General features: G+C 37.5%; 2 protein-coding genes across 2 annotated transcripts in view; one reads left to right on the top strand and one right to left on the bottom strand.

Moving 5' to 3' along the window:
- cenpp (centromere protein P) overlaps positions 1-17,667 on the bottom strand; it is a 289,475-nt gene that overhangs the window by 200,424 nt on the left and 71,384 nt on the right. The gene's annotated exons all lie outside the window — the stretch shown is intronic.
- Positions 2,119-17,652, top strand: ogna (osteoglycin, paralog a). The gene is made up of 6 exons (XM_063067575.1): positions 2,119-2,517; positions 6,119-6,233; positions 7,186-7,344; positions 13,168-13,370; positions 14,783-14,878; positions 15,842-17,652. The coding sequence occupies exons 1-6, from the start codon at positions 2,134-2,136 to the stop codon at positions 16,025-16,027; spliced, it is 1,143 nt and encodes a 380-aa protein (XP_062923645.1). The 5' UTR covers positions 2,119-2,133; the 3' UTR covers positions 16,028-17,652.

Below are 17,667 nucleotides of genomic sequence, written 5' to 3'. Positions count from 1 at the left end.
TGAACTCTTACACCATTAAAGTTCTCTAAATTATTTTTGAATGAGCTGTAGCTTTCAGAAAGAAATGCAAGGGTCTATAACAATTCTTTTCAAGTGTTTACTCATATTTTAGTACAAAGTAGTTTTGAAAAAGATGTGATTTTATGATTAAGTTTTTGTCATCTTATATTTATTAAAAACATAATTCATTCATGGACTTTGAAAACTGATCACTTAGATTAGTAGTACGTCAACAATCTTTAAGAGTATCAATTTCTTCATATCTTAATAGTTTGACTGACATAAATCAGATTTTAACCAAGAAAAATGATCAAGATAGTTCATAACTGGACGTACAGAGTTAGAAATTTATTTCAACAATTCTGAAATAAATAACCTGTTACTGTTGTAAATTTGCTAAACCAGGAGCAGAGTGTTTATGTGCACAATTCTGGGTGTCAAGATACACATCATTACTTTCTGCTAGGTACAGAGTCTTTTTTTTGGGCATAAATCTCCAAACAGTTGCACATACGCAAGACTCCTCCCTTGGAGGGTCAGACACTCTGAGCCAATAGGCTGGTCCTGGACTTATTTCCTGGCATAATTTACATATTACTATTTAACTATTTATGGTTTTATTACTATTTATTATTTATGGTGCAACTGTAACTAAAACCAATTTCCCCCGGGATCAATAAAGTATGACTATGAAGATTTCTTTCTAGTGAAATTTTCAACTTCATTGGTCAGAGAAATAACAATTTTTATTTTCTCGCAGAATTTTTACTTAGTATGCTTCTCCTGAAACCATGGTGTTTAAACACTTAACACTCAAACAGTGTTTTTGTCCCCAATGAGACAATGAGACTCATGACCTCCTATGTTTGTGTCAACTGTTCTCCGCACTGATATTTTCAATTTGCTTCCCTCAGGATCACACCACACTGCTGCTGTGGATCTCTGCCACTCCAGTTTGACGCTCCCTGTGACACTAGGGAAGCACTCAAAATCCACACTCAAAAGAAAGACATCATCCACTGTTTTTCAGTCCACAGAAGAAAGCATAGCAGATTTCCCCAAAGTGCAGGTATCTGTAGAATACACTCTTGTTTTTACAGACACCTTTATGCAAACCCCTGGCAAGAATGTGTGACTGTAGCTCTGGAGGCTCTCTCTGGCCCCAGTACACAAAGAAAATATTTCCCTCAGACACACTCTCACCAGCCTGCTCAGATGCCTAAGAATCCTCTGAGAGCATCCTACTACCCCTACACTTCATTGCAATAACCATTCATTCAACTGGAATCTTCTCATGCTGGAACAAAGTTGTTGTAATAGATTGCATCTGTTGCACCACATGCTCACAATGTGAGAAGTTGCAAAGTGTCAACAGAGAACAACATAAATCAATTATATCAGTTCCACACAATACATAGGGAAGCTGAACAGTGTTACACATTGAATTTTGCAATTGAAATTCACAGATTTTGTGCATCTTTCATAATGCCATTAGGGCAATGCACACAAAATGCTGGAGGAACTCAGCAGGTCAGTAAGCATCTATGGAAATGAATATACAGTCTACATTTTGGGTCGAGACCCTTCTTCAGGACTGGAAAGAAAAGGAATTTTGAATGATGTATGGATAGAGCAAACAACACACATACTCCTTTCCAGGCTGATAGGTTCCAATCAGGAAATGGCCAGATTAACTAATAAATAAAAAGTCCTTAGGGAGATTTTTTGCAAAGGTCTGGGTGGAGGGAGGGAACTAAGAAAGACACGAGTGCTCTCCCAGCCCTATATTAAAAAAATACTGCAAACACTTTTTTTCCCATTCCTGCCATGAACTGGGGTCCTTGTTTGTCTTCCAGCCAGCCTTCTGAATTTGAGAATGTTCAGGGCCTGATAATCTTTGGCACTAAGTGTTCTTTGCCAGATAAACGTCAAAAGTTAAAGTCAGCTCCCATGTTACACAACTAAGCAAATTATATTCAATTCATGTGTACTGTATCGAAAAGCACTTTAAAAATGTTAATTTAAAACACAAGATCCTGAATGTCACAGAAATGTTTGCAAAATATGCTTAGCTACCGACATAATGAGCTTTTTATTGTTCCGTTTAGAATTTACTGACTGGCTGTGTGAACCATGACTGCTATTACAACTGTAACTAAGAATGGAGTTCAGGGGGTTAAGAAATATCACGCAGTCTCATTCTTCTGCAACTTCTGGCACCAGCTGGTGAAAGCTTTAAATACTGATTTGACAGATTCTACGTCTCAACAGCAAGGGACTGCTCTGTCCAGTATTTCAGCTTTTCAATTTTCCACAGAACTTATTTTTCTCGATCTTTGGTCCAAAATGAATGCTGTGTGCCCTTTACTTTTTGTGATTACATTTGTACAATTAGTATTCACAGCACCAGCTAATAAGGAAGAGGAATTTAATGTGCATTATTTGGACATGGCTTCTCTTGATGCAGAACTTGATTATGAATATGAAGATGAACTACAAGAAACAAAACAAATACAGGTAATTATTTAATATTTAGGCAACTAGTCTTAGGTTCTATCTCATCAAGAAACTCACATTTACATTTGCAATGTATAAGATACATAGATCAGAAATAATATTTACAGAAGTCATTAATGAATGTTATTGTCTTTTAGACAAATAAACAGATGGGAATAATTATTTAGTCATATAATCACTTATGTTCAAGAGCAGCAAAATATGTTCGTGGACAAAATTATTAAATAATGCTGCTTCAAAACTGTTCAATGTTATTTTATTCAGAACTCACTCTTGCTTTAACTATACTTAAGCAAGAGAGTAAGTTTGAATAAAAGTCAGACAAGGGGAACACTTGAAAGTTTTATAGTACTACAGTATTATTTATAAATAATTTGGCAAACAAGTTTTGATGTGAAAAATATGGAAGTTAGTTACTATTGAGAGATTTATTACTACCAGGTCTGATATGAGTTCCATATCGGCTCATTCCACTACTTAATGCTTTGCTCAGAATGATTGTCAAGTATCTTGCACACAACGTGTACAAGTTACTACTAATATGTAAACGCTGTTAGAATCTAAAATAGGCTTTACTTAAGAGTGTTAAAATATGTGAGGATATCTTTTTTCTGGACCAAATCAGTGCGAGTAGATTTTTTTTTGGTTGCTGCTCATAATTAAATTGCATCGATCTCCAAACTAAACACAGCAAAATACTAGGATGCACACTTAGACATTATTAAAATGAAAATAAAACACATTAAATTGCTACATCTGATTTTAAAATGGTTTGTAAAAATGGTTAAAAAATTAGATCTGACAACAAGGATTTAAAAAAAATATTTTGTTTTACAACCTTCACTGCAAATAACAAAAGTAAGTCTGGCCAGCTGCAGCCAGTCTGCAGGTGAAGTGGTGGTGTGCTACACATAGCATGAATATCATGTGCAGAGTGAAAGAATAACTACGTTCCAGAAAGTACTTATTACAGACAGACTCTTCTGGGACAGGTAGCACATCAGTAATGATCTCCATCAAGAGCATTAGCCTTCCATTCAATAATGGTCCCCTCCCACTTTCAAATCTCTTACTAGCTCTTCCTTCAGTTAGTCCTGACGAAGGGTCTCGGCCCGAGATGTCGACTGTACCTCTTCCTAGAGATGCTGCCTGGCCTGCTGCGTTCACCAGCAACTTTGATGTGTGTTGCTATTTTCATTTGTATACATTTTTAAAAATCCACTGAAGAGACCTAACTTTTCAACTCTAAAAAGAACAACCACAGGGATGATAATTATGGGCAAGATTGTGCTGGATTTGGCCTACTACCTGAATTTGCTGCCCACAGTGCCTACACATCCAAATGTACCTATGCTGGATACTTTCCCCCAAGCAGTTAGGCTGACCAACACTTTCACCCACTAACTTCACCACTACTTTGTGGTTTCCTGTCGATCCTTTCCATTATCATAGTCCAGTTCAGGTTTTAATTCAGATATTTCTTATCCAAAAATTTTCTTTTTTTTGGAATGTTACATATATCCTTTATTCCACCCCCCCCCCACTGCCATTTCCACATTTATGCCCATACTTGTCCTCTTCTCGTCATTTTCAAAGCCTTCATACCATTGGCCTGTGCATTCCCATAGATAAACACTTTGAAAGCCATGCATGAGATTCTTAAAACAAGATGAATAGAAATATAATTTCTGACCTTCGTTGTTAATAAAGAGTATTAACAGAGTAAAAAACAAACTATTTGGCTACTAACAAAAACCTACATATAATTTATTAAACTGACCCAAACCTGAGTTTATGTTTCACATGGGCCTCCTCCAACTTCCGTTAAGCCTATCACACATTTCCTGTTCCATTCATTCCCTTTCATCAAATTACCATGCTTCTCTTAAACGTACCAATACTTCTCAATTCAGCTTTTCCATGCAGCAGGAATTTTCACTTCCTAATCATTTTCTGTATTAATGGCATTATTCCTGGATTTCTAATTATACATAGTTAACTGCAATAATCTAGAATTCGCTCTGTGATGCTCTGCTGTTACAGTCTTTGGAGATTCATTAACCCATAATTAATGATTTGGCATAAACTTCAATATTGTATGTACTGTTTTTAAGGGGAAGATCATCAAAAATAAGGCCCTTTTTGAATGAATATTCCAATTGTGGACCAGGATGAATTTGTTATTAAACATTCCTTTTGGACAGGAAAAAAAATATTTGAGTAATATGGTATCAGTAATTCTGAGAAAAAAAATTAAAATTTTTTTAAAAGTTTAAAAATATTTAGATTTCATGTTCTACCTTAATGCCATGTGTATGTCTCAATCTGCAATTCACTTTCCACAAGATATTTAAAACGTGGTTCCTGTCTATAAGAATTCTTCATTCTGACTGGCTGTAAATCCTGCTTGATGACATCATTTGTAGAGGGTGCCAAAGATCCACTACTGCCTGTGCTTGGTTGTAAACCAAATCAGTAAAAGGGAAACTCACACATTGAACTGCTTAGTTTTTGCAGTAAGTTTCTACAAAGTCAGTGGCCCTTTGCAACTTCCATAGAGATTCCTCAAGCACTCCCGAGAATGGAAAATTAACGTGGAAAAGATTTCAATTGGCAAGTGGAAATTCCTATCAGTGAAACAAAATAAATGGCCAAAGATGAAAGTTTTGGTAGTATTTTTTAAAAGGGATTATTTGTTTAAAGAATATCATTCTTGAAAGCTCTAATTGATCCTATATCCACAGTTTTTGAAAGAAAGAGCAATTCCAGATTTCTGCTACTCTCTTTGTATAAAAGTGTTTCAAAATGGAATAAGTAATATCGAAAACATGTCCTGTAATTCCTGGCACCCCCAGCAGATCAATTAATTTCTCTTTATCAATGCTACTGAATCATGTCCAATATCTATCAGTCCACAAAACTCAGGCAATGCTTTATATTTGTTCATCTCTCACAGATTATTAAAATATGAGTGGCAAGAATAATAGCCATATTGTTCAGGATGTCCTCCAAAACCTGGCCTGAAAATAAAAGCATTCCAGACATTAAAGAATCTGCCAGAAATAAGAAAAAGATAACTAAGTTTGTCACGGAGGTTGCAACCTGATTTCTGAGAATGTCTTGAAGCAAAATGAATCCAAAAGAAACTCTATTTATTCAAAAAGGTAGGGAAGGCGTGTAGCAGCCAGTATTCTGCACCTGTCTCAAAATTCCCCTAATAATTTATAGCATCATGGAATGAAACCTTCTTCAAACTCTGTAAATCCCACAGAAATATATTTGGACTTTTTTTTTATTAGTTATCATATAGAAAATTTTCACATTATCAACTACATAAATGAAAAGAAGAATGAGGGAGCTAATAGTGCAGAATAAGTGCCGAACGATGTACATTGCTAAGACAAGGACTCATACACATATTAATATACATTGATGTCTCTACCCTCAGCGATAGTGCTTTGCAGAGTGTACCCAATCTTACTGTCATGAACTTTTCATGATGCTTTGTTGTGGAATCTACACACGATTTATTGTTGGTGTAGATGTAACGTGAAAAATCCAAACTACATATTTGAACAAGAGTTTTTTTTGTTGTTGAAAGCTAGAAGAAATTACCACTTCAAGGCATGATGATACTGACAAGAGCCAAGAAGTGGAACTTTCACGTTTTATCAGGTCCCCAACAATGGAGCCAGAATCAGATAATTCACCTGCTGGTGAGAACAACCTATTTTCTCATCTTATTATTTGAATACCTCTTGTATTTAAATGTTAAAATATTAGTGCTTCATCCATAAGCCAATAGCAGTAAACAAGATGCATCTTTAAAACTTCCAAATTGCAATGGCAAATGAGGACTGTAAGGTATATCTGCTAATATTCCATTCAATGAATAATGGCCCAACAAAATATGTTGGCTTTAGAATTTTAAATGGTTGTATCCTGCACACAATACTAATTATATTGTTTAATTCTATCTGAATGAGTGCAAAACAGTTATATTTGTTGGTTAAGCCAAAATTATATTTGCATATTTTCTTTCTGTAAATAAAAACAAATTTCAATAGATGGCTCAAAAAACATACACACCGTGTTCCCTTAGATATTAAGTATAATTAAACGTCCAGGTTTTTTACCAATACATAATTAAACCCACATTGTTCAAAGTGAAATGAATGCAAGTTTCAACATATTTGGCAACAACTGAACAAACACAATGAGTCTACATGATGCTCGGTAATAATCACCATCAAATTGTCCACTCATGTAATACCCTAACTACTGTTTCAAATTGAGTAGTTTCATTACTACACCAACCAATAAGTTTATTTTGCTGATTTTGAATCAACAATGCTAACAATCTGAAACTAGGAAAATCTATACCACTATATACCCTATCTAAATGCCAAACTGGATTCAAAATGTCACAAGAATTATAGAGAAAACACAAACAACGCACATTATTCCACATTTTCATAATTGTAATTGAAATCAAACTGCAACACCTGATAGTTGTGAATTGTGGATCAAGTCAAAGTAACTAATAAAAGACAAATCCTCTGACAATCTGGATTCAGACACAAACTTCGTAGATATATGTTAAAGAGGTTATTAATGATGGTATTTCACCAGAACCATTGAGATATTCTTTAAAAATATATATTTCAGACATGCCAACTTGCCTTCTGTGTGTCTGCATAACTGGCTCTGTATACTGTGATGAGACTGAGATTGAAGAGATTCCTATTTTGCCAAAGGAAACATCATACCTTTATGCACGGTTCAACAATATTAAAAGGGTCACTGTAAAAGATTTTGCCGATTTCCGTGAGTACATTTTGATATTTGCGCTAAAAGCAAAATAGAGATAACACAATACGAGGAGATAGATAAATGTAACTATATACATAAATTGACAATGCTAATGGGCAAAAAAAACAATTACTTGTGTAAAAATATTTGTCGCAATGTTTACAACTTTCGATGTAAATTATTGATCTTTCAAAATATAAAAGAATTACTTTAGACTACGACTTATTGAGGTATGACACTAATAATACAAAGTTATATGGATTTCAGCACACATAAACTAGATGGTGTAGAGAAAAACAAAGTTAAAAATGATTAATTTTCTCTTTTGAGGAATTCGTGATTAAGATTGCGACTTTGAAATCTTGGAACAATGCAAAACACAGGATAAATCTAATTATATTTTTACCATTGATCTTTTCAAATAGTATTTCAGAAAATAATGTATAGAATACATGACTTTTTTTTGATTTAGCAATTATGAACCAGCTCCAAACTTCATATTAGAGTTTGAACATTACTCTTGAAGGAATACTTGGTCAAAACCATTCACTCACCAGTCTGACAATGACACTATAGAAAATTTATATTAGAACTGTGGTGCAACTCTTCATACTTATTGATTTGAACAATAGATGTATAGCCAATATGATATGGTTGAAAGGATTCAAAATGCAGTTCTGCCGCTTGCCAGTTCTAATTATTTACTCTAAGTAACTGGGGGAGCAACCTACCAAGGGAAAATCATAGCAGCCAGTTTTGAGATTGAGAATTCCAGACTGAACGTTGACTTGCAGGTGCCAGATTCAGAGGTGATTCAGATCAAATGCACATCATTCTTAAAGGGGAGGGTGAGCAGCTGAAAGACGTAGAACATATTGGTACAAACACATAGGAGGAAAAGAGATGAGGTCCTGAGGCGTTAATATAGGGAGTTAGGAAAGCTAAGAAGCAAGACTTCAAGAGTAGTAATCTCCGGATTGCTGACTGTACCATGCACCAGTGAAGAAAAGTAAAGGATTATTTGGCAGATGAATTGGTGTAGGGGACAGCGGTTCAGACTTGTGAATCATGGGATCTCTTTTAGGAAAGTATACACTGTACAAAAGGAACTCAAGAGCGACCAATGTCATCATGGACAGGTTTGTTAGAGCTACTCAGGGAGAGTTTAAACTAAGCCAGCTGGGGGATGGGAGGTAGGTAAAAAGAGTGCCTTGGGGAGTGGCTTTGCTAATCAGGGATAATATCATTGCTATAGAAAGGAAGGATGCCATGGAAAGATCACCTAGTGAATTACAGTGGGTGAAGTCAGAAATAGAAGGGAGCAATCACTCTATGAGGATTATTCTATAGCTCCTAGCCCCCCGCCCCCCCGCCACCTCCAAAAGCAACATGGACACTGAAGAGCACAGGAGTAGGCAGATTTTGGAAAGGTGCAAAAAGAACAGAGTTGTCGTCATGGGTGACTTCAACTCCCCTAATATTGACACCTCCTTGGTGCAAAACGTTTAGTTGGAGTAGAATGGGTTAGGTGTCTACGAAAGACTTTTGACAGTATGTGGACAGGGCCTCTAAAGGAAAGGCCATACTGAATCTGGTACCAGGTAATGACGCTAGTCGAGTAACAGATCTTTCAGTGGGTGAGAAATTTTTGAGCTAGTGACCACAACTCCCAGACCTTTAGCATAGGCAAGGACAACAAATAAGAGCAGAGAATAGGAAAGAACAGTATTTAATTGGGAGAGGGCAAATTACAATGATGCTAGCAGGAAATTGGGAGTGTAAATTGGGATCAGCTGTTTTCAGGGAAATGCAGCGCAGAAATGTGGAGGTTGCTTAGGGGCCACTTGCATGAGGTACTGAATAGGACTGTCCCACTAAGAGAGGAAAAAGATGATAGGGTAAAGGAACTATTGCTGATAAGAGAGGTGAAACATCTAGCCAAGAGGAAGGAGGAGGCATATGCAAAATTTATGAAGCAAAACTCAAAGCTCCTGAGAATTATAAGGTAGCCTGGAAGGAGCTGAAGTGGTGACTGAGAAGAGCTAGAAGGGCACATGAGAAGGTCATGTGCCAACGTAAGATCAAGGAGATCTGAATGCACTCTACACATACTTCAACAACAGGACAATGACTAGGGTGAGGGTAGCACTGCTCAGGAAGCACTTGCCTGGAGGCGGAGGAGGTAGGAGAGGTCCTTAATGAATACTCCGCTTCAGGGAGGGACTTTGATGAATGTGAGGCCAGTGTAAAACAGGCGAATGTGCAGGAGCATGTTGACGTTTTGGAGGAGGTAGTATTGGAACTTCTGAAAAACATCAGAGTAGATAAGTCCCTGGGGCCGGAAAGGATGTATCCCAGATTTCTAGGGGAAGTAATGGAAGAGATTGCTGGGGCAATGACAATGATCTTCAGGGCTTCGCTGGCTACAAAAGTGGTCCCAGAGGATTGGAGGATGACAATAGTTGTTCCAGTGCTCAAGCCAGCTAATAGCAGTAATCCTGGGAATTACAGATCAATGAGTCTTACATCAGTGGGGAGGGGGATGGTGAATGTGGTGTACAGTGCCTATAAAATCTATTCACTTCTCCTTGGAAATTTTCATGTTCTATTGCTTTACAACATTGAATCACAGTGGACTTAATTTCACTTTTTTTTTGGACACTGGTCAACCAGAAAAGACTTTCAAGTCAAAGTGTAAACAGATCTCTACAAAATGATCTAAATTAATTACAAATATAAAACACAAAATAATTGATTGCATAAGTATTCACCCCCTTTAATATGACACACCAAATCATCACTGGTGCATTCAATTGGTTTCAGAAGTCACATAATTAGTTAAATGGAGATCACCTGTGTGCAGTCAAGGTGTTTCAATTGATTGTAGTAAAAATACACCCATATCTGGAAGGTCCAACTGCTGGTGAGTCAGTATCCTGGCAAAAACTACACCATGAAGACAAAAGAACACTCCATGCAGCTCTTCAAAAAAAGGTTATTGAAAAGCATAAGTCAGGAGATGGATACATGAAAAATTTCCATGTCACTGAATATCCCTTGGAGTACAGTTAAGTCAGTCATCAAGAAATGGAAAGAATATGGCAGACTGTAAGTCTGCCTAGAGCAGGCCATCCTCAAAAACTGAGTGACTGTGCAAGAAGGGGACTAGTGAGGGAGGCCACCAAGAGACCCATGGCAACTCTGGAGGAGTTACAAGCTTCAGTGGCTAAGATGGGAGAGACTGTGCATACAACAACTGTTGCCCAGGTGCTTCACCAGTCGCGGCTTCATGGGAGAGTGGCAAAGAGAAAGCCACTGCTGGGGGAGAAAAAAACCTCACATGAAATCTCAGCCAAAGTTTGCTAGAAGGCATATGAGAGACTCTGAAGTCAGCCAAAAGAAGGTTCTATGGTTTATGAAACCAAAATTGAGCTTTTTGGCCATCAGACTAAACTCTAAGTTTGGCGTCATACCAAAGACTGCGCATCATCAAAAACACACCATCTCTACCGTGAAGTATGGTGGTGGCTGCATCATGCGTTGCAGTTGCTTCACTGTAGCCGGCCCTGGAGGCCTTCTGAAGGTAGAGGGTAAAATGAATGCAGTAAAATACAGGGAAATCCTGGAGGAAAACCTGATGCAGTCTGCAAAAGAACTGCAACTTGCAAGAAGATTTGTTTTCCAGCATGAAAATGACCCCAAGTATTAAGCCAAAGCTACACAGGCATAGCTTAAAAACAACAAAGAATGCCCTGAAGTGGCCAAGTCAGAGTCCAGACCTCAACCCGATTGAGAATTTGTGGCTGGACTTGAAAAGAGCTGTTCACTCACAATCTCCTTGCAATCTGACAGAGCTTAAATAGTTTTGTAAAGAAGAATGGAGAAAAATTACAGTATCCAGATGCGCAAAGCTGATAGAGACCTGTTGACACAGACTCAAGGCTGTAATTGCTGCCAAAGGTGCATCTACGAAAATCTGACCTGAAGGGGGTAAATACTTATGCAATCGATTATTTTGTGTTTTATATTTGTAATTAATTTAGATCACTTTGTAGAGATCTGTTTTCACTTTAACAGGAAAGAGTCCATTTCTGTTGATCAGTGTCAAAAAAGCCAAATTAAATCCACTGTGATTCACTGTTATAAAACAATAAAACATTATGCCAACCAAGGGGGGGGGGGTGAATACTTTTTATGGGCACTGTATATGATTTTCATCACCCCAGATGGGACTCAAACCCACAATCCCTGGCTTAGGAGGCCAGTGCCTTATCCATTAGGTCATTGGTCCCTCAAAACCAGTTGCTTAGGGCAGGTGGGACTTGTCAGCCTTGGACGGCAGCTTGCCTAGGAGAAGGGAAAATCTGATTTTAAGCGTCTGCTGCCTTGCAGCCATACCTACCCATGGGGAAAGGTTTCGGCAGTAAACCCCAAGGAAGAAATCCAGAGCCAGGGTCCCTGAGGCAGTTTGATGTTGTTTACAACTTCACTTTGGCAACCTCTGCTATGACACTGATGCCAAGCTGTATCAGCGCTTGCCTTTCCCTTGGACTACATCAGTGACGTGGAGAGGGGGAACCCGCTACATTGGCAACAGCTGGTTCCTCAAACCTTCCTGCCCAGGCTTGCACCCTGGAGAGGACATAGTCAACCAGAGGCGCAAACCCATGATCCCCTGGGATAGGCGGCTGCCTAGTTCTATATGGATTTTAGTCAGGCATTTGACAACACTCTCCATGGCCAGTTCACCCAGAAAGTCACGACACAAGGTTTACATGGAAACTTGTCTGTGTAGATTCGGATTGGCTTGTCCACAGAAGGCAGATGGGCTGCATTCTGCCTGGAGGCTGGTGACCAGTGGTGTTCTGCACAGATATGTTTTGAGACCTCTTAGTTATTTTTATATATAATTTGGATCAGGAAATGGAGGCATGTATTAGTAAGTTTGCTTGAAGGTTGGCGATGTTGTGGATAGTGTAAAAGTTTGTCACAAGTTACAACAGGATATAGACAGAATGCAGAGCTGGTTGGATAAGTGGCAGATGGAGTTCATTGTAGAAAAGTGTGAAGCAATACACTTTGAAAGATTGGCAGAGTGAGCCACCAACACCTTTAACCTCATGGTGGCAATGGCCAATACCACAGGATATTCGGTTGAGATGAACGGAGGAGAGTTTAGAGAAGATGTCAGAGGTAGGTTTTCTTTCCACAGAGAGTGCAATTGCCTGGAACGCACTGCCAGAGGTGGTAGTAGAGGGGAATATGATAGGGATATTAAATAGACTCTAAGCTGGCACATGGATGTAATAAAAAAGGAGGGCTATAGTTTGTTTAGAAGGGAAGGATTAGGTTGATCATGGAGTAGTTTTATGTAGGTCTACATGACATTCTGAGCTTAAGGGCTTGTCCTATGCTGTACTACTATGTCCTAAGTAGTAAGAGAGTACATGTTTCTGATAAAAGATTTAAGGGAACAATCCAGTGACTAAGTATTAGACCACACAATTACATTCAGAAATCAGTGTTTGGCAATAATGAGCACAAATGATAAGCAGCTACTGCTGGAGGAATGTGCATGCCCACATGTGCATGTTGGTGAGTGTGAGGAACATGGGGTGGTGCACAGGTAGACAATGGCCTGTGTGTGCATGCCCATATGCAAACATGTGTGGTGTCGGAGCGGGTGTGTGTGTTCTGCATGTTGGATGATGATAATTCGAAAAAGGGAATTATAAAATATGTATTGCATATGCAAAAAACTTATTTTTGAGGAAATTCTGATCAAATAGTAAAACTGATGCACAAGTCATTTTTCAATCTTTTTAAAATTATATATAGCAACTCTGAGAAGGATTGATCTGAGTGGAAACCAAATTACTGAAATAGAAGATAAGGCTTTCTCACAACTTCCAGAACTGGAACATTTGACGCTTATTGATAACAGGCTCACTCGTCTGCCTGCTTTACCACCAAATCTTGTAACACTGGATGCACAACACAACCGCATCAAAAGCAATGGAATAAAACGCAATGCTTTTAAGGTAATGTGTTAAAGATTAATGTGTTAAAGAACATTAGGGCTCCTTAAGGAAGGGTCTCGGCCCGAAACGTCAACTGTACCTCTTCCTAGAGATGCTGCCTGGCCTGCTGCATTCACCAGCAACTTTGATGTGTGTTGCTTCTTATTTTAAGTTCCCTTTGGGTGTGCTTCTCTGTCGCTGATCTTTGTTGATTGTACACCTTACTCAGCTATCAAGCAAGGGCAGAAAAGCTCTTTTCAAGTTCAATTGTCATTTAAGGCAAACACTAGAATGTCTGTAAGCATCTTGATATGGTTCCATCTTCATCACAATATTGAATAGAACAGTTCAAAGTCACTAATAAAATTAAATTTGAATGTGATAAAGATATCTTTCCTCCCCCTTCTCAATCTGTTTTGTCCTTTGACATAACCGTTCATAGCATTTTCCAAAGTCTCTCCATTGTCCAGATGGATGGAAATGCACTGGCTCCATTCTATTTATGCCACTCAGATCCTGGAGCTGGTTTCATCATTCAATGTGATCATAATTATCCATCATCTAAATTACTACCCTTTTCCTGTTTTTGTTCTATATTCTATAGAGGTGTATAAGATGATGAGAGGCATTGATCGTGTGGATAGTCAGAGGCTTTTTCCCAGGGCTGGAATGGCTAGCACGAGCGGGCACAGTTTTAAGGTGCTTGGAAGTAGGTACAGAGGAGGTGTTAGGGGTAAGTTTTTTTTTACGCAGAGAGAGGTGAGTGCATGGAATGTGCTGCCGGTGATGGTGGTGGAGGCTGATACAATAGGGTCTTTTAAGAGACTCCTGAACAGGTACAAGGAGCTCAGAAAAATAGAGGGCTATAGGTAACCCTAGGTAATTTCTAAGGTAAAGACATGTTCGGCACAGCTTTGTGGGCTGAAGGGCCTGTATTGTTTTCTATGTTTCTATTCCCTTATCTCCTTAGCCACTGATATCAGATAGAGGTCCTTATTCAATGATTTAGCCTCAAATGTCTTCTGCGGTATTCAATTCCAGATGCTCACCTCTGTTTGAGATGAAAGTTGTGCATTAATTTCTTACCCCGTCCTAAATGGCCTATCTTGCATATTTGGATTGTAACCTCTGTTCCAGATGACACCAGCAGAAAAATATTCCTTGCAGCTAATCTATCCAAACACAGCAGAATCTTTAAAAAATCCAATGAGGTCCCCTCTCATTCTTCTGAACTTTAGAAAATACAAATAATGAGTCCAAACTCTCTTCATACATCAGTTCCACTGTCCCAGGAATCAACATGAACAGTTTCCAAGATTGTGCGATTTAGTGGAAAATTCTGCACTATACTGAGCACAAAACATAAATACTTCATTTCACTACCTTCAAAGTTGGAGATAACAAATCTAACTGATTGTGGTTTTTTTTTCCAGAACTTGTCCAGACTGCAATATCTTTACCTAGGATACAACAAACTGGATAAAGTACCCGCTAACTTACCTCAGACTATCCGCGTGCTTCATTTACAGGTTAGATATATAACACCTTTAAATTGAAACTAAGCTTTATCATGCTTCTACCCTATGAATATTTATTTATACTGTGCAAATCAAAAAGTACATAAAGAAATAGAAACTAGAGAATCGTTAATATTCTAGCAACATGCTCTTATATATTTTTCCCAATATAATTTGCTTACTTAATCTATTTTTCACTTTCCTGATATTTTCTGTAGTCAGGGAAATCTCTTGAGCAGAGAGGCTGTATTGCATTCAATGAAATTAATCAATATAACATGACAATGTAAATAATAATCAGTCTAATAAATAATCATTGCAATGTCCACTTTTGCGGTGGATAATAATCCTACTATACTAATCTTCTGGATTGCGCAATTATAAACAAGTGTATTTACAAGATTATTTTTTTTTAAACAAAAGGCAGAGTTTCTTCACAGCCACAAGTCTCCATGTATCTTAAATTTCCAAAAGGTCAATTGTAAACAAAATTCATTCTCTACAAATTAGTTTAAGTAATGTATCCTGTGTATCCTTCTACATTTGTAGAAGAATACACAAAATCAGCATTCCTTTCTAAAAATAAAAATTTCCACTAGTTATAGCAGAGCAATAGTTGTTCAAAACTCAAGGTAGAATATGCTATGACGTTTGGATATGCATCTTATCCAAAGAACAGTGAATCCTTTGTCACTAATACAAAAGAAGTTGCCAAATACTAATATATGCAATGAATAATCAATCAGCATTGCTCTCGGTGTCTGCAATTATTAAAATTCACGATTTTGAATGAGGTGAAAACATTTAAGGTGAAATATCTGCTGTGAAAATCTACAAATATGACCATTATTAGAAGACTCAGAGCAAATGTCCATCAATTCATTTATCAAGATTGCAAGTCAATATTTCTCAAGGACTGCTAAAGTATTAAATTAACTGAACTTTAACAATGCTTGTAATGTTTTTATCTTTCAGCATAACAATATATCTTCTATTACGGATAATACATTTTGCAAGTCCATGGATGCCAGTTATATCCGTGAGCAGCTGACTGAGATACGGCTTGAAGAAAATCCCATCAATTTGGCAGAATACCCCAATAGCTACATCTGCTTGCGAAGGCTGCCTATTGGGAAACCATATTTTGGGAGTGTACACTAATCCTGAAAAATCCTTAATCAGAAACTACTTAACGGTTATGGGCGAAGACCAGGATAAATTCATGGTTAGAGCATTGTACCCATGATTTCTATAGTATTATAGTCACATCATGCCAACACCCTTATATTTAACAAAACACCGCTTTTTCTAAATAGAATTTAACACCGAAGGGTTTATTTCATGGCAGTGAAAAACTCAATTCATTTACTGAAAAAAATGCAACTGCAAGTTTTTAAAATTTATTTACATTTGATTAAAGTTACGCATATTACTGTTTGACTTTTAGTTTCTGAAATACAGTACTGTATTGAACTGCATTTAATTCAGTCAAAGTAACGAACTCAACATAGCTCTTCATGTAGTCATTTCATAACATTGCAGCTGCACATTACTTACAAACATTAATTTTCTCAACAGGATTCTATTTATTAAAATAAATAAGAGAATCTTCAGAAACAGTTTTGTAAATATTTTAAAGGAAATAAATCATGTAGCTTCCAAAATAGAATCCTATTAAACCATAATTGACATTAAAACAAATCACTTAATTTATGACCTTTCTAACAAACTTCCACTCTTTCTACGATTTACAGTATATTATCATAATCTTCTAAATCATATACATTATATGATCCATAGTAACTACAACTTGGGCTTTGTATGCCTGAGAAAAGTTACAATAAATAATTCTAAAGTCAGCATAAATATGTCCATTCAATGTAGCATGACGGAAGGAAACAAAACTGCCAGTTGGATGAACCTTCATGCAGACAGTCATGGAACTACACTAGGGGGATTAAGAAAGACTTGAAATATAGCTGTTGGAAATATTTATGTATACGAAGCATGTACAAGAAGCGTAGAGACAGTACACTGTGAAGGGCAAGGCCCTCAACACTGTTGATGAGCAGAGGGATCTTGGGTCCCTGACAGTGAAAGTAGATGGAAGCTGAAAAGAGATCTTACAGAGGCTTATAAGATTATGAGAGGCAAAGATAGAGTTGAAGTGTCTAATATTCGAGAAGGGGTAAATTCAAAGGAGATGTGAGGAGCAAGTTTTTTTCTAAACATAGATGGTGGGTGGCTGCTGCCTAGGGTGGTGGTAGACGCAGATAAATTAGAGGTTTTTAAGAGATATTTAGATAGGCACATGAACGTGAGGGAAATGGAAGAATATGGCAGAAGGGATTAGTTTAGTTGGCCATTTGATGGCTAATTGAACTGATTCAATACAACACTATGGGCTGAAGGGCCTGTTCCTGTGCTGTACTGTTCTCTGTAGGAAAGCGGAACTGTATGAAGCAGGCACAAGGGATCCAACTCCTCCTCCTATTTCCTGCATTCTTACGACAGCATTAGATATCAGCAATAGGCAAAGTGCCAAATGTGATGGCATGTTACTCAGCAAGTTCCAAGCTTAGAAAATATTTGCATAACTAGGGGACATGCGTCCAAGCATGGGACAGCTGGACATTGTCAGCATGATACAGTTCAATTTTTATACATTCACTTGACATATTGCTAGATCCTGTTCTGGAGTGCTGATGATAAGTTTTCACATTCAAAACACAACATATATGTAAAATGCTAGAAATTTGTAAACAGAAATTTTATAACTGTATTTTAAAGTATTTTGTCCT

The sequence above is a fragment of the Mobula hypostoma genome, chromosome 15 (genome assembly GCF_963921235.1).
Source record: "Mobula hypostoma chromosome 15, sMobHyp1.1, whole genome shotgun sequence".
NCBI lineage: Eukaryota > Metazoa > Chordata > Chondrichthyes > Myliobatiformes > Myliobatidae > Mobula > Mobula hypostoma.
Note: the sequence above shows the minus strand (reverse complement) of the source record. Positions and strands in the feature narration are given on the sequence as shown.